This window comes from Vitis vinifera, chromosome 14 (assembly GCF_030704535.1).
Source record: "Vitis vinifera cultivar Pinot Noir 40024 chromosome 14, ASM3070453v1".
Classification (NCBI taxonomy): domain Eukaryota; kingdom Viridiplantae; phylum Streptophyta; class Magnoliopsida; order Vitales; family Vitaceae; genus Vitis; species Vitis vinifera.
In genome coordinates, this window is record NC_081818.1 from 3613274 (window position 1) to 3640191 (window position 26918).

The 26918-nt window shown below is 36.0% G+C and overlaps 2 protein-coding genes across 3 annotated transcripts in view; both read left to right on the forward strand.

Annotated features, from left to right (window-relative positions):
* Nucleotides 1-19770, forward strand: part of LOC100244147 (uncharacterized) — a 42664-nt gene extending 22894 nt beyond the window's left edge. Inside the window, exons 8-12 of one of the 2 annotated variants that reach the window (XM_010661787.3) lie at nucleotides 142-210; nucleotides 361-462; nucleotides 3735-3803; nucleotides 6268-6324; nucleotides 19498-19770. In XM_010661787.3, coding sequence (XP_010660089.2) covers nucleotides 142-210; nucleotides 361-462; nucleotides 3735-3803; nucleotides 6268-6324; nucleotides 19498-19584 — 384 coding nt within the window. In that variant the 3' untranslated portion in view covers nucleotides 19585-19770. The remainder of the gene's footprint in view (nucleotides 1-141; nucleotides 211-360; nucleotides 463-3734; nucleotides 3804-6267; nucleotides 6325-19497) is intronic. The other variant, XM_059742912.1, reaches the window with a different exon arrangement.
* A 110-nt stretch (nucleotides 19771-19880) lies between these two features.
* On the forward strand, nucleotides 19881-21513 carry LOC104881450 (uncharacterized). The gene is made up of 2 exons (XM_010661786.3): nucleotides 19881-20952; nucleotides 21022-21513. Exons 1-2 carry the CDS (start codon nucleotides 20622-20624, stop codon nucleotides 21270-21272), a joined length of 582 nt encoding a protein of 193 aa, XP_010660088.1. The 5' UTR covers nucleotides 19881-20621; the 3' UTR covers nucleotides 21273-21513.
* Nucleotides 21514-26918: the final 5405 nt, after the last annotated feature.

Here is a 26918-nt window from a genome sequence, read left to right on the forward strand (position 1 = left end):
CTCTGCTTGACAAGTTCCCTATATTTGATCTGCCTTCTTGATTATTTATTTACTACTGTATCTTCTTTATATATTTAGATTTTTCATCACTATTACATGGAATTTCTGTCAACCTGTACTGGATATTCTTTTCTCTTCCAGATAAACTCTCAAATAGCAAATTCTGCTAAAGCATCATTAAGGAAATCAGTTACCGAGAACATGTACTCCGTATGTTCCTTTTCTTGCTGCCATGTCGCTCTTTTCTTAGACCAGTCTATATATTTTTGCTTCAGTTATGTTGCTACCTGTCTTAAGCATTCTGATGCATTTTATGTAAGATATATACTTTTGTTGCTCAGTTTGGTTTAATATTCACAGGCCCTCAAGAATGAAATTAAACAAAGAGAATCCAAGTGGCATAAGGTGTATTGGGAAATGGTTGAACCAGTTGTTAAAATACGAACTTTGCGAGCTCGAATGGTAAGTGTCATCCGTTTCTTTTATTTGAATTTTGATTGACACTATATAAGTACTTGCTGTATTACTTGAATGTTTGTATAAGTAGGAAAACTAATGTCAAAATATATGAAATGTTTCTCACTGCTTGTTCTGTTCTCTTGGTATGGACAAGAACTCATGCAATGTATATATTTGTGTGTGTGTGTGTGTGTGTGTTTTCTGTTGTCCATCCAATAGAGTAAACTAGATTGCATGCTTAACATAACTGATAAGATCAAGTAAAAATGCTCCATATATGCAAAAAGTTTCATTTATATTCTTGCTTGCCCCTCGCCAACCTTTTAGTCTCTGGTGAATTGTGAGAAGGTGAATCTCTAGGCATCTCCCTCATATGTCCCCATCTACCTTGGAATCCCAAACTTTAGGATTTGATTTTCAATTTGCATTATGTGAATCCATTTGTGGCACCAATGACTGTTGAAGAAACCCTTAGTATATAAAGCTTTTCATTATTTGCTTGTCCTTTTAAAAAAATAAAAAATAAAAAAGGTAAGCAAGAAGCCCTACCAATTAACTACTCCCCAACAATCAATGAAGTCAAGAATCTACTCAAATAAAGATCTGATAGAAGACTCTTTCATAGTTTGATCAGACGGCTCCAAATCCTCAAAAGTTTTGCTATTCCTCTCTTATCAAATGCTTGAAAAAAAAGCATAAAGGAGCAGTTATTCCTACCTTTTTTATGCTTATTGCCTATGAAACTGATATGCCAACCAAGTAAACCACCTTTTTGGATTAAGGAAGCACTTAAGAAAGACTGAAGAGGGAGAAGATGTCACAAGATTTGAGCTTTACCACAATGGATAAGGATGCAGTTGGCTGATTTCTCCCGTAGCTTGCACAGGTAGCAATGATTGACCAAAGGCCAAAGCCTCTTCATAAGTTGGTTGATTGTAAGAATTTTCTCCTCATTTCTCCTCAAGTGAAGAAACCTGCTTCAGGAGGCGGCTTGGAACCCCAAACCTCCTTGATAGGGGCCCATAGTTATAAAAGACGCAAGGTGCACCTAAGATGTATAAGTCTCCTATAGCTTGGGCATAAAATATAATACAAGGCATATGCCTTAGTGAAGTGAAAAGTGACTTAGGATGGATGCCAATTTTATAAAATATGGTCCAAAATCTAATCAAATCAATAACAAATTTGAAAGAAGCTTTTAATACAAAAGTAATGATATTATATAAATTTCAATATATAGTTAAAAATTTCAAGAATGAAAGTGTTTAAAAAGGAAAACTAAAGTAAACAAGGTGTGCCTTTCTAACAAAACACATGGCTTAGAAAACGCGGCTGTATAACTAGGGAGTGGCTGTGTTTTGGGCCTAGGCAGGATTTAAACGTGTCTTTTAATACAATGCAATGGCCTCTAGTACATGGGTGAAGGATCTAATATAAGGATCTGCTTGTGAAGTTTTGGTCCACACCTAGAACAAGCTATCTTCACACCAACATCACATTGCTGATGACACTATTCTTCTTCTTCTTTTGCCAATATGAACCCCGATTATGAAAATAGCACATTCCAACGGATGGTGTGCATTCATGTAGGGATGAAAAAGCTTGATACAATTCACCAACATGACTCGAACCCAACATGCTTTTTGCCGGTTTGGGTTGAGTATAATCGGGTCTAGGTGAAATTCGTGTCAACCTGCATTGATAGTTTTTGGGTCAACCTACATAACATGAATTTGGTTTGAAATGACTCATTTAATAATTATGTTGATTAACTTAATCATAACTTTAAACTATTTAACTCATATTTGACTCATTTTAAATTTGTTTTTAGACAAATAAGTCAATTGAATCATAAATGTTTGGTTGAGGCATTAATCGTATAGACTTTTTCAAGACCTAACTCAACCTCATTATTAAATAGGAGGACCTAATTATTAAATGGGTTGAATGGGTTACACGACATGTTACGTGTTTAATTACTAGGCAGTATTTGTGTTATATTTTTAATACAATTATTGTTCATGTTAGGTTTGGGTTGATTTATGTAGTAGAATGCATAGGCTTTGACACAATACAAACATGACCCACTTACACGAATTGCCTCCCTTGCATCCATGCATATTCTATGAAGTTAGCCTTTTTTTTTTCCATCCTTTTTTATCATCCTGAGAGAGCTAAACTGATCATCAGCCTATTGTGGCTCGGCTTCATTGATGGCTTGTGTTCAAGCCTGGTTTGAGTGATAACGAAACAAGGCCGTGCATTTTTTAGCTGAAGCCCAATCACCTTGAGTGAGGCACACTAATCATCAGGTTCAGGACTGTGCGAGCTTGTTTTGAGTAAACCCACACATGTTTGTGCTTGCTTCAGTAGATTAAGGGTTTATTCAGGCCTCAGTACATATTTCACCCCTGCAGTATGCTAATTCTTTGCATCAATGACAAGATTTGGAAAAGTTGATTTAACATAAAATTCCAAAATAAAAGAAATGACTAGTCTAACATATGAAAGCCCTCTAAAGTAGAATGCAGTGTTGGAAAATGCCATTTCCATAAAATCTAAACAATTTTTTTTGAAAGCAAGAACTTAAGATTACGTTGTGCTTTGAACACAAGCTGTCTCATGTGCAGAGCAGAGATGTAGACAACAGTATTTCATGTGTTAAAAAGTGAGCAGCACCATATCCACAAGCCTGAAGTCAAGCTCAACTCCTTATTAGTGAGATTTAAAATGAGGTTTTAGCTGGATTGTTTAATTGGAAAACAAGCTTGAACAAGCCTGTAAACAACAATGTGTAGTGTTAAAAGTTAACAGCAAGCCTGAATTCAAGCTCAACTCCTTGATTAGTGAGGTTTAAAATAAGGTTTTTAATTGTTTAATTGGAAAACAAGCTTGAACAAACCTGACATGTTTGGATTAGGTTTTTTGGAAGCCAAAAGCCCCTTTTAAGCCCAATAATGTCCCCGATGATTTTAACAAAAGTGCATCTGGTTTTAGAAGAGTTCAATACAGAAGTAAGGACATGTTATGTGAAAGCTCTATTTTAACTTTATACATGAAGCTACTATATGTTCAATAAATTATTCATAATACCAAAATTTTCCTTTAAAATCATGGCTTCAACTTCAACTTCCAAAGTAAAATGCTGTCCTAAATGACCCAAGGAGCTGAGACCGAGCTGCTTGTGACTGGTTCTGTTCATGCTGATTGCTGTTCCTATTTAGAATCAATTTAAGGTGTTTTCCATGAATTATAGAATACTTGTTTGTTTCCAGATATCAATTGATCGAAATGACATGAATAAAGCTTTCATACAGCTTACGCTTGAGTTTCTGACTAAGCAGGTATTAATTTCCACTTGGTTTTATCCTACATTTTCTATCAAAAATGATGATTTTTTTATGAATCATGATCGGTATATTCTGTTACATTACGCTTAATCACTTGAGTAGTCTGTGATTTACATGTAAAGATATAAATGTATCATGCAATACTTTTTTATCAAAAAAAAATGTATCATGCAATACTCTGTACAATTTCAGTTTTTAAATCATTCATGTAATGCACCTTTTTGTCTGATATAATTGTGAGCTTTGATAATCTTAATATTCAGTGTCGCTAAATTAAAAACTCAATGGTCTACTGTTGAATTGTTGAGTCCTGTTAATTGAGATGTTATTTTTAAAATTCATTCATAAATATTGCACCTGTTAAGTTCAAATGGTGCTTGGAACTTTACTTGTATCTTTGTGAAGCTAATTCACCACATTCATTTCTCTTCATGATTTTGCATCGTATAAGATGCTTTAGGAAGTGTAGTATTGCTGCATTTGGTTTGTTAGGTCAAAAAGATTTTTGAAGATAGTTATGGAAACATATATCACTTACCATTGAAAATATTAAGTAATTCTCTCTCAGTTATTGGTTTTGATTGTGTTCAAAAACACCCATGCCTTTATCATGCATCTCCAAAAATTGGGGAGCTGTTGTCCTAAATCCCTACTCCGTTGCTTATACCCAAGGATGAAAGTATTGGTTTTGATGGATATTTTGATAATTCGATTTTACAGATATGTCGAGAAATATCAATGGATATTTTGACACAAAATATTGGTGGGGTAAAAATTGATTAAAACTTATAAAAATGTTAGGAAAAATTTTAAAAAATGATATAAGAAGTAATAATAGACATTTTAAAGTTATTTTGTTGATGAAATTGATATGTATATGCATAATATACTTTGTTATATTCGACAATAATATCGTGTGCGTTGATCAGAACTATGAATTTGATAAGTATACATTCATTATTAAGTTACATTAAATATTATTCAGCAATATTATTGTGACATTTGATTATAATATGTTTAACTTAAAAATATATTTAATATTTTATGATCCATTTATTCAATGATATAAAATAAATATTATATATATATATATATAATTGATATAAAAGAAGACCTGTTAAGAAAATTGCATAATAGTTTTGGTAATCAATTAAATAAAATTTTAAAAATAAAATAATTATAATTAATTTGTTTATTAAAATATTCTTTTAATATTTTGTTTTTATAATGAATTGCAATACACATATTTTGGTGTATGTATCTAACTAAAGGGGAAACTTGTCCCAGTGTTCATCATAGGTTCACATGAAACCTTTTGGTGTGGATTTGAATCCCCCATCCACAAAAAGCCGAGACAAACCAATTTTTTACCAGCTTTGACCAAGAAGGAATGGCTGTTTGACCGAGTCAGCTGCTTTGACCCAACCAAAAAAATCGGAAAAGTCAGGCGAAAAATCATGAAAGAACCAATATTTCAGGAAATATCGTTGAGAATGCCAAAATATAAGAGAAAAATCAGCAGATTGATATTTTTGTGCATCGTTTTGCTTTGGTAACAACCGAAACCTGAAAAATCAGCGAAATATCGACAATATTTTGTGATTTTTTTTTTAATCCTTGCTTATACCTTCTTTGTGTCTGAGGCCACCTCTTAGTGAATTCATCTACTCGAATTCTGATGGTTACTTCTTCATTAATTTGGGTTAACCAAACATTCAGGGCCTACTAAGAGACCTCAAAAAGAAAGGATCTTCTATGCCTTTTTAGACTGATAAGATGGGGGAACTCAAGGAAGGGTAGGAACTTACACCATGGTGTGTCAATGACATGCTCATTGCAGTGGAAATATCATTGACCTTTGTTAAATTGGGAATGGAGATCTTATATCAGCCAATTTTGACGCCAATTTTCCACTTAGGAGGAACATCAACTTGAGAGCATAATGGGACTGTTTGTATTCTCTGTTTTAAATACTTCTCACTGAACTTTACTTGATTTTGTTAACCATTTAGCTGTTTTGTTCATTTTCTTTTCTCAGTAAGGACCGATGCCTTGTATAATATTTGTTATATATTTCTATGCTATTAAATAGAATACCTCCTTCTATTGAAGCTATGTGCTTTTGAAATCGACCATTTTAGGTTTCCCTTCTGGACATCATGCTTCACCTTCTCTCTCTCACACACACATGCGCACGCAGACACAGTGACACACACACAAACATGTTTTCAATGTCCTACAACCTTTTTTCCTTGCTTATGTTAGTTTGTCATCCTTTATAATATCTTTTGTCCCTGTAATGGAATTCTGTTGCTTTAGATTGGTTTGTTTTGTAGGCCTGGTTGCCTGAATATGTGTTATGTGGTTTGGTTTGACCTTCTCTATGTCAATTGCTTGTTTTTGTTAATTAACTCCATCCACTAAGGTGTTGGCAAATTATGCATTTCATTTCTTGCAGAAGTTTGAAGCATATGATTCAAAAGGCTGTGTTGTTGCTGGAGATAAAGATAAGGAGGTAATTTAATGGAAAAACATTTTTTTTTCCAAGTTTCTGTACAAATTATTTAAGCATCTTATCTTTAATTTTTTTCCCTCAATATGTTTTATTTCATCATCAAAACTTATGCAAAATTTTCCTCAGTGTGGATATGTTATATTTTCTGACATAGGCTGTGAAAGATTGTATCTATCAGGCAATGGGACCAAGCACATAGCCCTCCTCATGGAACTCTTTAGGTTTTATGACCCAGGTTGTAGTTAATGTTATTGTGGGTTATATGACCTTCCTTCAATATAGCAAAGGAAACATGGACATTTTCATGTGGTAAAGAAAACATCAATACATTAAACATGACCATATTGGATTCTTCTCCCTCCACTGGATCTTTCCTTCCCTTTGATTACCTCCATCACACAGGCACAGACCAGTTTCTTTCCCTCTCTGGTTTTTTAATCAATTGACTAGTACATCTCAGCTTCCTGTACATATGTTCCCCTCAGAATGATATAGATCATTGATTCCTTGGTCCAGTCCCAGAATACTTCTTAATCTTATATAATGATGTAATATCACTCTTTGACCCTTCTACATACCTAATGCTTAAGTCATGAGTATTGATTATTTTGACTCAAGATTTAGATCAGCTGTCGCTCAGAAAGAGTACTTTCTAGATGAAGTTTTTCCTGGAAGTGTACATTCTTAACCTAGTATTTTCTTTCGTTCTTTTGTTCTCGGATTTGTGGTTATGGTGAAAATATACATCCACTCATCATTTTTAGAAATGTGTCATGTTCCTGAATTTATTCTTCTTTGCTAAGTTACATTTAGGTTGAAAAAATGCATATTGTCATTTAGCATTGACATCGAAAATATCAAATGTCAACAGACAACTTCTTGTATATATGGAAGCTCAACTGTATGTGGTGCCTAACACTAGGAGTCTAGTACATTCAATAAAGCACATATTGTCATTTTACTGATATGTCATAAATTTTTTCAAGGTTCCTTTGGTGTTCTAACTAGTTGCATTGGTATGAGCTGAACAGTCTGGAAATAATCTTTCTGGGGCTTTTTTATTTTTTATATATTTTTAAGGAAGGAGGTTAAGGTGGTTAAGCTCTGGAGACTTGAATGAGCGCTTTAGTTAGTACTCCTAGACTTTAGAACCTAGATAAGATTAGTTTGTTAGGGGATGATGATGGTATAATGGTGCATAGAGGGCAGTTTCATGATGCCTCATGCCAATATTAAGATGAAACTATGCATTCTGGTTATATTTGCTAGAGAACTGACTATTGAGCAACATGTCTATGGGTGGCAGGAAGAAGATGGTGGAAATCAACAATCAGACAACTGTAGACATCTGGAGTAGGACTTGTTTGGCGAAAAGGAAATGCTTTCAAGTGTGTTTTGTTGGGGAGAATGGGGGATTATGGTTGATTTTGTCTAAACGTAGTCAAGGAGCTTCCTTTTCACTGGGATTTGAGAAAGAAGAGATTGAATGGTTTGTGGACCATTTAAAGAAGGCTTCGAAGATGGACAGGTCATTGGGTTTTAACTGTAAATAGCAGAGCACATCTTTTGGAGGTTTTAGTAAACCCTACTGGTAGATGTTTTTGAATCATTGAGTTCATGACAAGCCAAAAAGCAACTTTTGTGGTCATTTTAGAAGGATATAAGAGTAGGAGGTGAGATGTAGTAGGAGAAGCTATAGCATCTGTGATGTTTTGTCCTTCCCAATTTGCGGGTACCATGGGAAATCGTAAAGTAGCAAATGAGAAGGTTAAGCCAGTTTTGGACCCTCCTAGACGTAGTTTCGCTAGTGTGGTGGCTATGGAAGGGTCAAGAAGACAAGGTCTTGAATCTATGGGGAGGTGAGCCAGGGTATGGGTTTGTGAACCATTGGTAGTAGGTGTGAGTGGAATTGCAATAGGTAGAGCTTTTGCCAAAGTTTTGGGGATTAAAGGGGTGATTGCCATTACACTTATATCTGAGACCTAAGGGATTTTCTGTGTGGAGTCTATTGATCTAGCGAAATATTTACATGAGAAGAGGTTTATTCCAGTGAGTGAAAAGATAGAAGTCAAGGTGCATAGATGAAATCTGAATGTAAATTCCACTATTTTGGGGACTTTCCGAAAGGAATGGATTGAGGTGAAGGGTTTGCCTTTTCATTTGTGGTTAGAAATAAGGATGAGCTATTCTTTCCACGAGTGGAGCATTTGGGGAAGTTGTGATAATTTGGGACTCAAACAAGTTTAGTCGTGTAGAGATGGTATTAGAGTTTTTTTTTTTTTTTTTTTGTTGATAATAATTAAGTTGTTTTCAAATGAAAAAGGATCTTTTTGGCTTACCTCAGTTTATGGTCCTAATTTCTAACTTGAGGAAGGATTTCTGGATGGAGCCTCAAGATGTTTTTGGTCTAACTTTTCCAAAATGGCGTGTTGGGCACTTCAATTGATGGGAGAGAGAGAGCGAAACGCGACAGCGAGCGAGAATGCGATGGCGGGAGAATGCGAGAACGCGACGACGAGGGGACTGAAGATAATGAGGGGCTTCGAAGAAGAAGGGAGGGGAGCAGATTCGTAGTGGAGTCTAAGGTGTTCGAGCTCGTGTTAGTAGAGAGGAGGAAAACCCCAAATCTTCATAGAGGAAAGAAAGAGAGGAGTCTCGTCTTGGGTCCGAGTGGGAGTGGAGAGCTTAGGGTTCCTATTGGAGGGCTTAAACCACTGCATAAAGGACGAGAAAGAAGGCAGATGGGAAAAGGACTAGAAGGAACAGGGGAGATCTTACTCTCTGTTTCGAAGTGCTAATAAAGCGGGGTGCTTCCTCCTTCTAGGGGTAATTGACTCGGAGCGGAAGCAATACAGTATTTACACCCCAAAAGGCAGAGGAGAAAAAGAGGGATGGGCTTCAATGGCGGAAAATCTACAGCTATTGCGAAGATCAATCGGCAGAAAGGACAACATACAAGAAGAAAAGGTTGGTGGAAACTTTGCTGTGAAGAGAACGTTCGCGGAAGTGGTGAAGAGGCCAATCTGTAGAGATAAAAGCTTAGTCAATGTGGATGTACGGCGGGAGGAAATCCATAGAAATTTGAAAAAATATGAACATTGCATAGTTGGGAGTTGGAACCCTAGGTCAGGTGAAGGAGACGATTTGGAGAAATTGGGGGAATTTTTGGTGAACTCTTGGGGATTGAAAGGAAGTTTAGGGCTGGCAAGATTGGAGAGAAATAGGATTTTGCTGGAATTTGAACTATTGGATGAAGCTCAACGTGCTCTTTTTTCAGGAGAGAGAACAATGGGAGGGCTTATGTTGAGATTTGAGCATTGGAGCCCAAGGACTGGCTGCAGGGAGGAGGAGGAACAAAGTAATGAAGTATGGGTTAGAATTTTTGGGCTACCAGTCTCGTTGTGGAACCTGACTATTTTGAGTAGGGTGGGGGATGAGTGTGGTGGCTTCATTGCCATCGATCCGCAGACGGCAAAGCTGGAAGAACTCCAATGGGCTAGGATATTGGTTAAGATGGACGGAGAAGTTAAGCCGAGTATGCTGGAGATCGGGGTTGAGGAGGAAGTTTATGCCCTTGTCCTCTGGTGGGAGCTTAGATCGTCCGTGAAGAAGACTAGGGTTGACAGTCGAAAAAGTGGGAAGGTCAGGGGTGATGATTTCTCACGCGCCGGCTCACGCGTGGAGGAAGAATCGGCCTTCGAAAGGCCTGAGGCGCTGCTATTGTCAGATGAGGGGATGAGTATGCAAGAGAGGGGTTTGGGCCGGGAGGTGATAGCCGACTGGGCCCAAGAATCAACGACCATGGGATCATTGAAGAGGGCCTGTGGGCCGCGTTTACAAAGTGAGTCGATGGACCTAAAGCTAAAGGGAGTGGTGACTGAATGTGTTGGGTCAGAGGTTGGACCGTCCAAGAGATGGGCTTTTGATGGGGCTGGTCCTACGTCTGCTTTGGATGGGGCCAGACCAGTTAAGCCCATAGCCCAAGAATTAGTTTTCGAATGGCCCGAGGTGCTGATGTTATCAGATAAGGGGATGGGTGTGTAGGAGAGGGGCTTGGGCTGGGATGGGATAGCAGACCGGGCCCAAGAATCAGTGACCGGGGGCTTAGAGAAGAGGCCCTGTGGGCCGCGGTTACAAAGTGAATTGATGGGCCTAAAGCTAAAGGGAGTGGTGGCTATTTCTGCTGGATCAGAGGCTGGTCAGCCCAAGAGATGGGCTTGTGATGGGGTTGGCCCAACGTCTGATTTGGATGGGGCCAGACCAGGCAAGTCCATGGCCCAAGTCAAAGTAAGAAGATCCCAGGAGAAGGAATGTCTCCTGGACTGCAGAATAGCTAGCAACGGGAGCTTTTCAAAGGGAGAGCACTTAGTTATCTGGGCGATAGAGGAACTAAGGAAGCAACAGGAGAAAGCTATTCTTTCAGCAACAGACAAGGCTCTGGTAGAGGAAGCCATGAGGTATGATTCTGGTCTAAAAATAGAGGGGAAAAGGGGCTATGGGTCTTCTCATCTTATCCCTTATTCTTTTGATTGGGCTTCGGAGGGGGAGTCTTACGATCGCTCTGGGGTGCTAGGGGAAATAAATGAAGTTGGACCTGGAGAGGATAGCAATGGATGCTGGGACTTGGTAGAATTCACTAACACCAGTAACATGGTTAGGGGGGTGGAGTGGGATTCAGATGTGACAGAGCCTCAAGAGATCAGGAGTGAGAAAGAGGACAGATGGGAGGAAAGTAGCTTGGCAAAGTTTAGTCACTTCTTGGGCTTTTCGACAGAGGGGCTGGAAAAGGAAATTCTGAGTTTTCTGATCAAAATAAGAAAGAGACGGGAGAGAATTCATAGCAAAGAGTTGTTGGAGAAGTCAAAATTTAAAAGGGAATTGAAGAGGCTGGAGTGCTCAGTTAATTATGAGAAGGGGAATAAGCAAAAAGGCCCTTCACAGGGCAAAGGGGATCAGATTGCAGTAGATTAATGAAGCTAAAGTTGTTAAGTTGGAATGTGAGGGGGGCAAATGACAGGTCCAAAAGGAAAATTATCAAGACATTCATAAGGAATCAAAAGGTTGACTTACTGTGTATTCAGGAGACAAAAATTCAGCCAATGTCGGAGGGTGTGGTGAGAAGCTTAGGCCCGGGAAGATTCTTAGATTGGAGGGCTTTGGATGCGGATGGGGCAGTGGGAGGTCTTTTGATTTGTTGGGATAAAAGGTTGCTGGAAATTTTGGATTGGGAGGAGGGCCAGTACTCTCTATCATGCAGATTCAAGAATGTGGAAGATGGGGTTGTCTGGGTGTTTACGGGAGTCTATGGTCCTTTCACCAAAGAGGAAAGGGAATGCTTATGGGAAGAGATTGGGGCTATTAGAGGAATTTGGGAAGAGCCTTGGTGCTTAGGGGGTGATTTTAATATTACCCTCTTTCAAAGAGAAAGAAGCAGGCAAGGGAGAATAACCCCGACCATGAGGAGGTTTGCTTATATTATTGATGATTTAGGACTGGTGGATCTTCCATTGCAAGGGGGAGTGTTTACTTGGAGCGGGGACCTTAACAACTAGTCCTGGGCTAGATTGGACAGGTTTCTGGTGTCTCCTAGTTGGTTAGATCAGTTCAGTGGTGTGCTACAAAGAAGACTGCCTCGTCCTATTTTTGATCACTTCCCTCTTCTTCTAGAGGGGGGCGGGCTAAGGAGAGGTCCTTCCCCTTTCAGGTTCGAAAACATGTGGCTAAAGGTTGAGAGCTTTTTAGATCTTATCCGAAATTGGTGGAGGGGGATTGAGGTCAGAGGCACTGCTAGCTATAGATTGGCAGCAAAGATGAAGGAAATCAAACAGAAACTAAAAGTTTGGAATAGAGAGGTCTTTGGAAATCTGGAAGGCAATAAAAGTTCAGCTTTGTAGCAGGTGGAATACTGGGACCGGGTGGAAAGTGAGAGAAGTCTGTCTTTGGAGGAGACAAAGTTAAAAAAGGAAGCAAAGGAAAGTTATAAAAAATGGGTCCTCATGGAAGAAAGTCATTGGAGACAACTCTCAAGGGAGATATGGCTTAAGGAAGGGGATAAAAATACGGGATTTTTCATCGGATGACAAATGCTCACCGTAGCAATAACTCTCTATACAGAATTAAAATTGATGGGGTGTGGCTCTTAGAGGAGCAGGAAGTGAGGGAAGGGGTTGCTAATGCTTATCAGCAGATGCTCTCTGAAGATTCGAGGTGGAAGGCGGATATTGGGAGGCTTTAATTAGATCAAATCAGCCAGCAAGAAGCAGAGAATCTAGAGATTCCGTTTTCTGAAAATGAGATCCAATTAGCCTTGATGGAGATGAATGGGGATAAAGCTCTTGGGCCGGATGGTTTTACTATGGCGTTTTGGCAAAGCTGTTAGGAATTTGTGAAAGTGGAGATTTTGGAGATGTTTAAGGAGTTCCATGAGCAAAGTTCCTTTCTCAAAAGTCTCAATAATACTTTCCTGGTTATGATTCCTAAGAAAGGGGGGGCTGTTGATCTTAGGGATTTTAGTCCCATTAGTCTGTTGGGGGGGCTATACAAGTTGCTAGCTAAAGTGTTAGCTAACAGACTCAAGAGAGTGTTAAGCAAAGTGGTAGCCCCAACCCAGAACGCCTTGTGATGGGAAGACAAATCCTTGATGCTTCTTTAATTGCGAATGAGGTGATAGACTCGTGGCTGAAAAGAAAAGAGAAAGGGCTCATATGCAAATTGGATATTGAGAAAGCGTACGATAGCAATAACTGGAACTTTTTGTTGAAGGCCTTACAAAAAATGGGATTTGGTTCGAAGTGGTTGTGTTGGATGTGGAGTTGTTTATCTTCAACCAAGTTTTCAGTTCTAGTTAATGGGGTTCTAGCTGGATTTTTCCCGAGTTCTAAAGGGCTTCGCCAAGGAGATCCCTTATCTCCTTATCTCTTTGTTTTGGGAATGGAGGTTCTAGATGCTCTAATTAGGAGGGCTGTTGTTGGGGGTTACCTTTTAGGGTGTAGTATTCGGGGTGGAAGAAGACACAATCTAAAAATTTCTCATCTTTTCTTTGCTGATGATACAGTTGTGTTCAGTGAGGCTAATAAAGAGCATCTAACACATTTAAGCTGGATTCTATTTTGGTTTGAAGTTGCTTCAGGCCTAAAGATTAATTTGGACAAAAGTGAAATCATCCCAGTTGGTGTGGTGGAGGAGATTGAGGAGATGGCAGCAAAATTAGGGTGTAGGGTGGGTTTGTTGCCTTCTCAGTATTTGGGATTGCCATTAGGGGCCCCTAACAAGGCTCCTTTTGTGTGGGATGGGGTGGAAGAGAAAATGAGGAGGAGACTAGTACGGTGGAAACAACAATATATCTCCAAAGGTGGGAGAATCACTCTCATAAAGAGCACCTTGGCTAGCATGCCAATCTATCATGTCTCTATTCCGGATGCCTAAGACAGTTGCTAGAAGATTAGAAAAAGTACAAAGAGATTTCCTTTGGGGAGGGGGAAATGTGGAAAGGAAAGCTCATCTAATTAAGTGAGAGGTGGTTTGTGCAGACAAGAACAAGGGAGGGCTAGGCTTAAGGAAGCTAGTGCTCTTGAACAAAGCTTTGCTTGGTAAATGGATTTGGAGGTTTGCTTGTGATAAAGATAATCTTTGGAAACAAGTGATAATGGCGAAATACGGGCAAGAAGGTCATGGTTGGAGAGCTAAGAGGGCTTATGGGGCGTTCGGAGTAGGGGTGTGGAAGGAAATTTTGAAGGAAACTGATTGGTGTTGGGATAACATGGTGTTCATAGCTGGGAAGGGAAGCAAAATCAGTTTTTGGACTGATGTTTGGTGTACTGGTACAACGTTGTCCCAAAATTTCCCTCATCTATTTGCTATGGCTTCCCATAGGAATGCTACGGTGGAGGAGATGTGGGATCAGAATTTCTGTCAAGGGGGTTGGAATCTAAGATTTCTGAGGGATTTTAATGATTGGGAGTTGGATATGATAGGGGATTTGCTCTATGCTCTGAGGGGTTACAAGCCCTCTATGGAGGAAGATTCAGTCTGTTGGAAGGGAGGAAAAAAAGGGAAAGTTTAGGGTCAAAGAAGCGTACAACTTGTTGGCCAATCCCAATGATATTGTTTATCTGTCAAGATGTATTTGGGTGGATACAGTTCCAACCAAGGTTGCATTCTTTGCTTGGGAGGCTACATGGGGGAGGGTGCTCACTCTTGATAGGCTTCAGAAAAGAGGATGGCAGCTTCCTAATTGTTGCTTTCTGTGTGGGTGTGAAGAAGAAACTGTAAATCATATACTTATTCACTGTATAGTGGTCAGAGTTTTGTGGAATATTGTCCTTGGGTTATCAGGTGTGCAGTGAGTCTTTCCAGAAACTGTAAAGGAGGTCTTAACTAGTTGGAGGGGCCCTTTTGTGGGGAAGAAAAGGAAAAAGATATAGAAATCCATACCATTGTGTATTTTTTGGACGGTTTGGAATGAGAGAAATAGACTAACTTTTAGGGGGGGAGTGTTAGATATTCAAAAGCTTAAAAATTCTTTTATTTGTAATTTATGGAGCTGGGCTAGATTGTATATTGGAGAGACACGTCTATCCCTTATAGGGTTCTTGGAGTGGTTAGCGTCCAATTAAGGGGTGGTGACGCTCTGTTGGTCTTCTTTTTGCTTTGAGAGGTGCTAGTTGCTTTGTATATCCCCTGTATGCTTTGTAGCTTCTCGCCTCTGTTTTAATACAATTTGCTTTACTTATCAAAAAAAAAAAAATGGCGTGTTGGGAGAGCGGTATCAATGTCATGAGAAGAATTTCAAAATAGTTAGGTGGCTCTAGGTTAACCCTTAGCATGAAGGTTTTTGATGAGTTTATAAAAGAGAGTGAATTAATCAGCTCTCCACTTAGAAATGCATCTTTTACTTGGTCAAACATGCAAGAAGTTCCTATTTGCAAGATGTTGGATAGATTCTTATACTCAAATGAGTGGGAGCAAAGTTTCCCTCAAAGCCTTCAAGAAGTGCTTCCTAGACTGACATCTGATCATTTCCCCATCGTCTTAGATATTGATGCATTGAAGTGGGGTTTGCTCCATTTAGGTTTAAGAACATGTGGTTGCTTCACCTAGATTATAAGGAAAGATTTAGTTCTTAGTGGTGTGAATGTTAGGTTGAAGGTTGGGAAGGTCATAAATTAATGAAGAAGCTACATTTTGTCAAATCTAAACTAAAGGACTGGAATAAGGTGCATTTTGGAGATTTTAAAGAGAGAAAAAAGAACATTCTTTCAAACATTGTTAGGATTGATATCAGTGAGCAGGAGTGAAATCTGACCCCTGAACTTTCAAGATTAAGGGCCTTAAAGAAGGGGGAATTGAAGGAGTTACTATTAAAAGAAGAGGATCATAGGAATTGCAATCTTCATTGAAATATGAACTTTCATCTCAACCTTAAGGATTTGGAAATTGAGAACCTTGAAAGACTTATGTTTTCACTCACTCTAGTGCACTTGTCTCCTTTTGTCCTAGACACAAGAGCTTGGTCTATATCCTCTTTAGGTTTATTCTTGATATTTTTTTTTTGTTTTTTTCGCCTTGTCCAATTTATTAGTTACAATTCCTTTCTTTCCAACCAAATTTGTATGGAATCTAAAGTCCTATCTAAGGTCAAGGCCTTTGCATAATTAGTGGCATACAAGAAAGTGAACATCAATGACAATGTTACAGTTGAGAAAAACTTATAAATCTCTTAGTCCTGATTGGTGCAACTTATGTATGGGGAGTGGAGAGTCGATTGACCATCCATGTCTACATCATCTGATAACTTTTAAGTGTATGACACAAGTTATTCAATCTAGCCAGGATGAATTGGGTTTCACCTAGGAGTATATGCAACATGATGACCATTTCTTATAGAGGATTAGGGAGTTTTGTTAGAGGTAAAACCTTTGGAAAATCTCTTACCTCACTTTGCGTTGTATCGTGTGACGAGAGAGAAATGATATGATTTTTGAGGAAAAGTGGAGCACAGTAGAGATGTTGTCCAAAGCATTGAAAAATGGGAGGACTATACTTGTAACAATGTCTGATGGAGAGAATGAACTTATGGAAAGAGCGCAGTGTTATTCTGTTGTATAAGGGTAATGAGGTACTTTGCAAGGTTATAGAAGAGGATACAACTGCCAACTAATATTAAAACTTGAAAATTTATATACAAAGAAATCTCTTACAAATTACTTATATTTGAAAAGGCTATTGTTCACTCTCCAAATGAAAAAAGATACATCCATTAAAGCCACCTTGATGAGTTGAATAAAATTATAGTGAATTTTAGGAATAGTGATATAGAATTAACGATGAAGACTAAACCATAAATTCTGATGTGTTTCCTAGCAAATTTTTATGAGCACTTTGTGGATACTATAGTGTATGGTAAAAGATATTCTCTTCATAGAAAATGTTAGGACTCCATTAATTTAAAGGAGTTAAAGATAATGGTGTCTGAGGGTTGAGAAGATGACTCATGTGAAGGTTTGGTGACTAGTGGGAGAATAGGAAAGGAAGACCCTGACAGGAGAGGTTGGCCCAATTAAGGAAACAATAAGTGTTTCACTTGTAACAAAGAATATCATAGATAATTTATCTAGAATGTAAAGGAAAAGAAAAGGAGAAAACTTCTACTTTTGGTGATGTGGTAGTTGCAATGGAAATTTGGATCTTACAGATGTCCTTTCAATTACTATTAGCAACTTAGGTGATGAGTAGATCCTTGATTCTAGGTTTTCCTATCACATGTCTCCCGATAGATATTATAGTTTAGTATATATTAATTGACAGATGAGAAGGTTCTTATAGGAAATAATAGAGCCTGCAAGGTTTGTGTGATAGACATATTGACTGATATAAGGATTGTTCCAGAATTGAGGAGAAATTTGATTTCTTTAGGTATGCTTAGCACTGGGTGCGCATGTAAAGTTTGAGGTGGATTTATGAGAATCTCAAAGAGTGTTCTTGTTGTGGTGAAAGAATAGAAAATAAATGGCCTTTATACATTGCAAATAGCATAATAGTAAGTGCAACTGTAGTTTCAACCTGAAGATCAATTTCATACACTACTAGATTGTGACATATAGAGCTTGGACATATGGCAATTTTGAGTGAAGGAGGTTGCTCGGTGGGTAGAAGAGAATTGGATTTTTGTAAGTATTGTGTGCTCATGAAATAGTGTAGGCAAGTGTTCATGGAATTAAAGGTACTTTGGATTACATTCATTCAGATTTTTGGGCCCCTCTTAGGTTGCATGACATGGTGGTGGAAGATATATGTTAACTTTACTCTAGAAAGGTCTAGGTATATTGCAGAAGAAGAGAGATTGAAAGAATGAAAGGTGTAGAATTCCTTTTTCTTGAATCTTTAATCTGTACATAAACCCACATATATATACACAAATTCCTAGCACCAAAATTAGTAACCTTCCCAACCTAATTACATCAAATCCCTTTGTTTACGGGATTGCCCTAATTTACATCCCAATTACAATATTATACAACTATGACTTTCTAATTTCATTCTTCCACACATATATCTTGAAGCATAAAAATGATGTTTCAGAAGTGGAAAGCTATGATTAAGGAGTAGACAAGGAAACATATAAAATGTTTGAGAACTGAAAGCTGCATGAAATTTTGTGAAAAAGAGTTCAATAAGTTTTTCAAGAATGAAGGTATTGTAAGACATCATGGAGTTAAATGTCCTCCATGGTAGAATGGTATTGAAGAATGAATGAATAAAACTCTTTTAAACGGAGCATGGTGTATGCTTCAGAATGTAGGGTTGTTGAAGGAACTTTAGTTGCATCAGTTAATTCAGTTTATTATCCTGTGAATAGATGTTTTCAATTTCTACTGATTGGACTACTTTTGAAGAGGTATGGTCTAGTTCTCTTGCTAATTGTACAAATTTAAGAATTTTTTGTTCTCTAACTTGTGCCCATGTGGATGAAAGTGTGTTGGAACAAAGGGCAAGGAAGAACATATTTTTAAGGTATGTAGGTGATGTAAAAGGGTATTGGTTGTGGTGTCCAAATTTAAAATCTTTGAAACATTTGATTACTAAGGACGTGATATTTGATGAATATGCATTGTTATGTCCTAGTTAGGAGTAATTTGATAAAGAAAACAGCCCTGGCGCTAGAGAAGGATGGAGTTCTGAGTATATAGCTTTAGGAAACACAAGAAAAAAAGCTTTCGAAAGAGCTGAATGAGGGAGAGGTGCAATATCTTGATAATAAAGAAAATACACTATGGGAGTAATGATAGAGTTTGGTCAGAGACAAAACGGGGAGTTAGATTTAACCACCTACATATAAGTTCAAGGGTTGATTGAACTTAATTTGTGACTGCATTATCTAAAGGCCCTTTAAGAGCCTGGGCACAAAGTGATATGGAAGACTTTTGAGTTTATGTGAAGCTTGAAAATTTGAGTCAAGATGGAGATTGTTAGAAAGCATATTAATTTCTCGTTTGACTCAATTTGTAAGTCTTTGATGTTAAAATTTCCTATTATCATAAAGAGTTCCCCATTGTGTAATTTTCTTATAGGAATAGGTTTCTTTTATAATTAGACAGTTTCTTATGGGGAATATTCCTATGTAATTAGATGAAATATAGGAAGACATTTTGACTGAAAGGGAGTCCTTTGCGTATAATTGGGCTTTAAGGAGTTATAAGCCCTAGGATCGTAATCTCCTTAAACAATAGCGGAAGTTCTTTGTCATCTTTGCTTGTGAATGTAAGCTTTAGATCAAACCACATAAATCATTGTGTTATATGTTTATTTTTTGATTTCTTATTTTCTTCTCCTTATTCTTGTTCATTGTTGTGGTTTTTACAAAACGGATATCATGATATTAGTATTCATTTTCTCATCATAAATGTATGTGCAACAAAGGTTTTATTGGGAGATACCCAACACATCCTTATTCATAAATCCAACCCTCGAATGTATCTCCATGTGAGTTTCAGTATTTGTTACTGCCTCCACTGCATAGGTACACATATACTAGTAAAAATATCTGGTCACCTTCTGTTGTTCAGTTCATCTGTCAGTAATTTGTGGTTGGATATTTTTTTAAATGATTTTTCAGTCTTTTTTTCCTTTTGCAATTTTCTTCTCTCTTAGTTGATGCTTTGCATGTTTGTCTAGGTACTTGTTCGTGACGTCTGGGTATTTGAGAGATCTCTTTTTCACCCTGGAGCTTACTGGCGTCTTTGTGGGCGGATATCATTATAGGTTGGCTACTCTTGGCCTGACTCAGATCTTTCATGCTGACAGTGAATAAGTGATTGTTACCCAATTTTGTATCCTGAAGAGATTGAAACTGGATCCAATTAACACATGTAACTTCCCTTTTGTTTGGCAAAATCAATTTGTGACCTGAGTAATGAGATGAATAAAATGACTTGTGGCTTAGTATTATCCTGTAATTTTCTTTCTTTGGCATAGTTCATGATGGGCATGACATGGTATAACATCTGCACTGCAGTTCTTCACAACCCACTAAGTTGGGATTCATTCATAGCCTGGCAATGAAACAAATAAGAAATGGGTAAATCAAACTGTGTTTTGTTGTTTTTTCTATATTTTCTTTTTCCTATTCCTCATCTTGTTCCTCGGTTTCTGGGAGCTAAGACTTTTTGTATGAGTTTATTAGGTGAAACTTTTGTTAGACTATTGCCAAGGTTCAAATCCCATTTCTGGTCGTGAAAAAAATGTTAATTATGTGCCATTTCTTTATTTATATGAACCCTAAGTTAGTTGCTTTTAGTTTAGAAATGAAAGTAGCAGAACAGGATTCGTACCTGCTTGGCATGCTGCATCTCTCATTGCTCATTGTGTCATTGATCTGATGAGTTCCTGTTTGAAGTCTGTTTCTGGGTTTGGTTCAGGCACGTCAACCAATCCTTATTGCTGCATATAGAGAGAGAAGACTGAGTTTATCGTCTTCAAGCTATGGCTCTGGTGAGATCAGGATTTTCCAAATAGATATTATCCACATTTTTTCACCTACCGGAAGCCAGTTTTCCTTGCAGCACACTACATATGATGTAGTTAATGGCAGGGATTTTACCTTTCTGTCAATGCTTTCAACAGAAGCAAGTAAAGAACAAAACCCCTTTGGGGCTGAGATTTTTCCTTGAAGCAAAGAAAAGGAAAGAAGAAAAGAATATCTTCCATACAAGCACCATTTCTTCCTTCTACTCCACCTCCTTCTACAATGCCATTGCAGCCTTCCACAACCCCCATTCTACTAAAAGAAAATTCTAGGCATGGATCAAAGACACAACCATCTTGAATCTCTTGGTATTTGCTATAGACTCTTCAACTTCATCTCCAAAACCCTAGAGTCCCAAGCCCTCAAACTCATGATATTATGCCAGCCGCTTAGCCATGGCCTAGCCATCTGCCACAGGCTCTTCAACTTCGCCATGCAAACCCTAGCAGCACAAGCTGTGAAGCCTGTGATTTTAGGCCAACCTGGGCACCAACCTCTTGGCCAAGTACCCGTTTCTGATGCTTCAGCCCCTATTGCCACCATTACCTCTCCCAGGAGTGTTCTTAACAAAGGCTACAAGGAGCTCCCCATAGGTCCAGGCACTGGTAATACCTCTCATTCTTCTCCTTTCACATGTTCAAAACAAAAATGACTCATATATTGATCATGGGCAGCTGCTCAACCTCAAGAAAAGGGCCTCAAGAAGAGTGTTAGCATAAATGAAACAGTAGAGGAGATACCTAACACAAGCAAGAGCAGGAAAAAGAAGATGGCACCGGAGAAGTTGGTGTCGCTGGAACGTGAGAAGGGCGAGGAACCAAAGCCATTGAAATCCATATTGAAGGTGGGTTCTAACTTGACTGGGAAATCAGTTTCTTTTACCATTCCTCCGATTGATGCCAAGATGGATGAAGCACAACGCTGAGCTGAGGCCATGCATCTTGGCCTTCTGGTGGCTTCTGGGCTGCTACTGTGTGCTGCAACCACAAGAAGTTAGAAGATTGTTGTTGAATTTAACTGTGACTTGTTTCAGCTTGTATGGCCTGTGGATTTGTAAAAACATGCATGAAGCTTATGGTGCTATGGATGTTATTAAACCTCCTGTTGTTATAGTTGAATTCTTCTCAACAAGAACATGTTCAAGAAAAGTATGTCTAAGATTCAAACCCTAATTTAAACAGAAACTGTTAATGCACTTACTATTAGTAAACAAATAAAATTAAAGATGGTGAAGAATACTTCTTAACCTTGAGTCATTACTTTAATTGTCATTTTGGCATTATAATGTAAAGATGATTGACATTTTTTTTCTTTTTTCTCCTGGTATAAAAAGAAACCATGTTGTGGGAAAGTGAATGATCATTAGAGTCTTCATATAAAGTAAAGAAAATTATTGTATGAAATAATTAGTAAAGTGAAGAAAATTGTTTATTTTCTCATAAAATCTCTCCTACTACTCTATTACTAACATGATATTGAAGGATAGAATATGGAATGCTCGAAGAAAAGAAAATGGAGAGGAAAAAATATAAGGAAAAAAATAGGTATGGAAATTTTGTACTATTTTTAATTGGACTTTTCATAGAAAAGTTGAAGGAAAACAAAAAATAAAAATAAAATAAGAAATGTTGTTTTACCCTTTGGGAATGTGGCAAATGAACTTTTGAAGACAACCTTGGACATAAGAATAGCTCGTTGGGGGGGGGGGGGGGGAGGGCAGTTAGGCCAACACCTTTTTGATGGTCAAGTTAGTCATGCACAATCAAAGGGTGATTAAATAAAAGAAATAATTTAAGATAGTGAATAGTTGTTTACCTTGCTTTGTCCGTGGGGTGTCTTTATATGGTTGGGGTCATGCTAATTTAGTAGGTCCAATCTCATCAATTATTGAGTGGTTTACGTCATCTTGTGACTAATTTATCACCAAATCTAACCTTGATTAGTATTATATTATTACAATGATCATGGTTTATCGATCATGGAAACCTGTTCTTAGTTATTGAATTGTTAGACAATGACCATAGATGCTTAGTTTATAAATAAGATTTTTTCAATGTTATAATTAAGTAGGAGGCAATGGGTTGTTATCAATCATATTTAATATTTATCGTGTTTATGCTTTGTTTGTCCAAGGGTAGGGGGTGATATTGTGGTTTTGTTGCTTAGATGTTATATTGTTAGTATAAACATCATCCCGCAACAAGATGGTGATGTCAAGAATGTCACCTTCAAATCGACATCACCTTCCCCCTTTTTTTTTCTTAAGATTATGTTTAGTTGTTCAAAAGTGGTGCAAAAAGAGGAAAAAATAATAAAAAAAATATTTTTTTTATGTTTAAATGTCATAGAAAAGAACGAGGAAACAAATATTGAGACAAAAATAATAAAAAATATTAAATGATTTTTTCTCTATTTTTCTTAGATAAAGATGAGGGATGGTTAGGACATTCCCTCGAAATTTCAATATGGACATCCAATCAAGAGAAAATATAATAATTTTTCTTACATTTTTTCTTATAATGTTTTTTTTTTTCCTTCAACTTTTTAAAAAACCAAATATAATTTAATATTTTTTTTGGGAGAACTATCTTCTGGGGGTAGATGAACCCCCAAATTAAGAAAAGATCCATATAACTCTTCAAATTGAGTTGAAGGATATGAAATAGTAACGGACAAATATACCCTTTAAGAACATATATAAAATATTTTATAAAATCAAGTTAAATAAATTTTTTTCAATAATTTTTTTTTCAAAAATAGTAAATTAAATAAAAGTAGTTTTCAAAAATATTAAATTAAATAATTTTTTTTCAAAAATATTAAATTAATTTTTTTTAAATATTAAATTAAATTAAAGTATTTAAAAAAAATATTAAATTAAATAAATTTATTTTTAAAAAATATTAAATTAAATAAAATTATTTAAAAAAATATTAAATTACATAAAAGTATTTTTCAAAAATATTAATTTTTTTTCTCAAAATCAATAAAGGGCATTTTTGGAAATATTGAAGGATGATATCGTTCAACTCAATTTCCATACTTTCATTGGGTCTTGGACTTAATTTGAAGAGTTACATGAACCTTTTGTTAATTTGGGGGCCCATCTACCCCCAAAACATAATTCTCCCATTTTTTTTCCTCACATGTCCCCATACATCCAAATATTTATAGAAGATGGGAAAGGGAAAAAAAGAAAAAAAAAAGAAAGAACAAATAAAAGAAAAGAAAATAATAATAGAAAATAAAAATACATTTTAAATTAATAAATTAATTTTTTCTTCAAAATCATTTTACTTTTTTTTATTTATTTAAAAATTAAATAATATAAAAAATACATAAATTTTTAATTATATATCAAATCAAACATGAAAAGACTCTTCCTTTTTTATTTTATACATTTTTCCCTTTTCCTTAATTCCTTTTTTAATTGAACATTGTATACACCGAACATATAATTTTGGAAAAGCATATGGAAGATGCCCTACAAATAGAATGTTCATTTCCTAAACCCAAAGTAACTTTATCAAAGGAAATGTATTCTAATTGCAGGAAGGAGAATAAAGCAATTAAGTGGATCCACCTTCAATCCATAATCTTCTTCTACATTCGCCGTGACCCCTGTGTTTCAAAATTCCCTTAATTTGTGCATCTTACCTTCTTGGTGGCTCCTGGGATGCTACTTTATGTTGCAATCATAAAGTTAAAAGATTAGTTCTGATTACATATTGAATGGTACATTAATAGGTATCTATTAGAGAAGTACTATTATTTTAGTGTTGTTGTAGGTTCAAAAAGACTCTCACAACTTTAAAACGTGTTTACATAATTAATAAGAACTTATACTTATATAACACTATAAACTTTCTTAGCGCTAAAAACTTTATCCTCTATCTGATGTAGGCATCATAAACACCACCCGATGTAGATACAACGTCCTTATTGCGTTCCATAAAATTACGAGGCTAAATAGACAAATAGCCTTTACAAGCACTGACGAAGTCAACTAAGACATAGGGGAGGTAGATGCCCTAACATTAGAAACTTGATCCTTTATTCGATGTAGACATCACAAACACTCTTCGATATAGACACAATGTCTGTCCCATGAGAGGTAGGTGCCCCCCTTGAAAATGTGAAAACAAAAAACCTACACTTCTTGCAATAGGATGACTTGAACCTAAAACTATTATTACTCCCTTAACAACAATAAGTTTGGACCATTGGGCTAAGACCCATATTTGTTTGAGCAATTGTCCCCTCAAACTAAACTGCTGACTTTGTCATTGTTCACAAGGTCAAACAAACCCTCACATCGAGGTTGAAGATTAACTTTGATTTCCATTTTGTAACGATCCACGTCCTACTATGTAAATATTGTTCGCTTTAGACCCAAAAGGATCCTCACGGTTTTAAAACGCGTTTACATGGTTAAAAAAATTTTATATTTATATAACGTCAGAGACTTTTCTATCTAATGTAAGACATCACAAATGACATGATATATCTTCAAATCTCATTTTTTTTTTTCCCTTTTTTACTTTTTTATTTATTTATAATTTTTTGTTTTCTCAAAATTTTTACGAACTAAACATTGCTTAATTCATTTCAAAATTTTCTTTTTCTTAACAATCCATTTCTCTTTTCCTTAGTACATCAAGGAACTAAACATGTCTTAGCTTTACCTTTGCCATTGGAAAATTTTGGCGTAAAAGGAAGAATAAAAAATATGAAAAAAAAGATTTAAAACCAATAAATTATTTTAATATTTTTTTTAAACTTGTTTCACTTATTTTTTCTCATACATATAAAAATTAATTAACTTAAAAATACATAAAATTTTAATTAATTCAAACTATGAAAAAAAAAAAGGTGGGGGGTTGTGGCGGGTTGGAGGAATGGAACATATGAATTTGGAAAAGTAGATGCAAATCATGCAAGAGGCTACAAATTGTATATTTCATATTCTAAAGTAGCTTTGTCAAAGGACATGGATTCCAATTGCAAAATGAGAGAATCAACCAATTAAGTGGATCCATATTCTTCTTCTATATTGACTTGTGGCCCCATTTTTCAAGATTCCCTTTTGCCCCTACAGTCTAAAGTATTCTTAATTATACCCCCATTTCTTTGTAGTTTTACACATTTAGTAAAAATCTCTTCAATATTCAGCTTTAATTTGAAGACTCAACAAAAACCTTACGATAAAAATGCAACATTAAGTTGAAAATCAAGAAATAATTTTAAAGAATTAATTTGATATTTATACATTTTAAAGTTATTTAATCTTTATATAAAAAAAGAAAAATATGTAAAATAAATTTAAAATAATATATAAAAATAATTTATTTATTTTAAATTGATCTTTTACTTTCTTTCACTTTTTTTTATTTGATTTTTCTCGTGTTTTCCTTTGAACTTTTCATAAACCAAAATATGAAAAAATGTTATAAACTTCTTTTTTTACTTTTCCTCTTAATAGCCTAGAAATTTTTTCTACATTTTTTTTTGACATCCAATTCCTAATTTTTTTTTTTTAAACTTTCCTTATTGTTTTACGTAACCAAACATACTATAGTTGTATGTTTAGTTTTCACAAAACACATGGAAAAAATATAAGAGAGAGAGAAAAAAAAAGAAATAAAATTATAATTTATTTAAAAAAAAATTATATTCTTCTTTTAAATCATTTCACTTATTTTTATTATATAAAGATTAAATAATTTAAAAATATGTAAAATTTTAATTACATATTAAATCAAATATAAGAAAAATCATTTCTTTTTTTTAAACATTACTCTTCTTTTCCTTAATACGTTTATGTAACCAAACATACCATAAACTGAAATTTCATTTTGGAAAAGATTATGCAAGAGGCCTACAAAATGGCATGATCATACCCCAAAACCAAAGTAACTTTACAAAAGGAAGTCTCTTCTAATTGCAAATAAGTCAATAAAGCAATGAAGTCGATCCAACTTCAATGCCTAATCTTCTTCTATATTGGCTGGTGGCCTAAGTGTCCATAATTATCTTGATTCATTAAAGAGACGCTATCAAACTAGCCCTCTAAAACCACCAAGGAGCCAACTAGCCCTCTTAAGCCACCAATGAGGAGGCCCACTAAAATTATTTTGAAAACATGGCATTTAATTTTAAACTAAAGTTGTATTTTCAAAACACCATTATTTTTTATTAATCGCATGACCATCTAAAAGTTCAGTAATTGAATGATATTTGTGAAGTTAAATATGAAAAATTTTGAATTTCTGAATGTGAATTCAATTAATTTTGTTGATCTATAATTGATTTATATTTTCTATTTTATTCTAATGCAAGGTTGGATAAGGAACCATGAGAAAAAAAAAAAATAGAAAGAAAATAAAATAGAAATATTGAAGAAAAGAATGTCCAACTACAATGGCAACAAACAGTGCCACTTTGCACTTTCTGCAAAAATAAAATAAAATAAAGCCACCATGGTCCCATAGATTGGTGTGCCAAACTTTATGAATATTCAATGGAAAATAAGAATCAAAATGTTGGAGATAATAATAATAAACTTAATTAA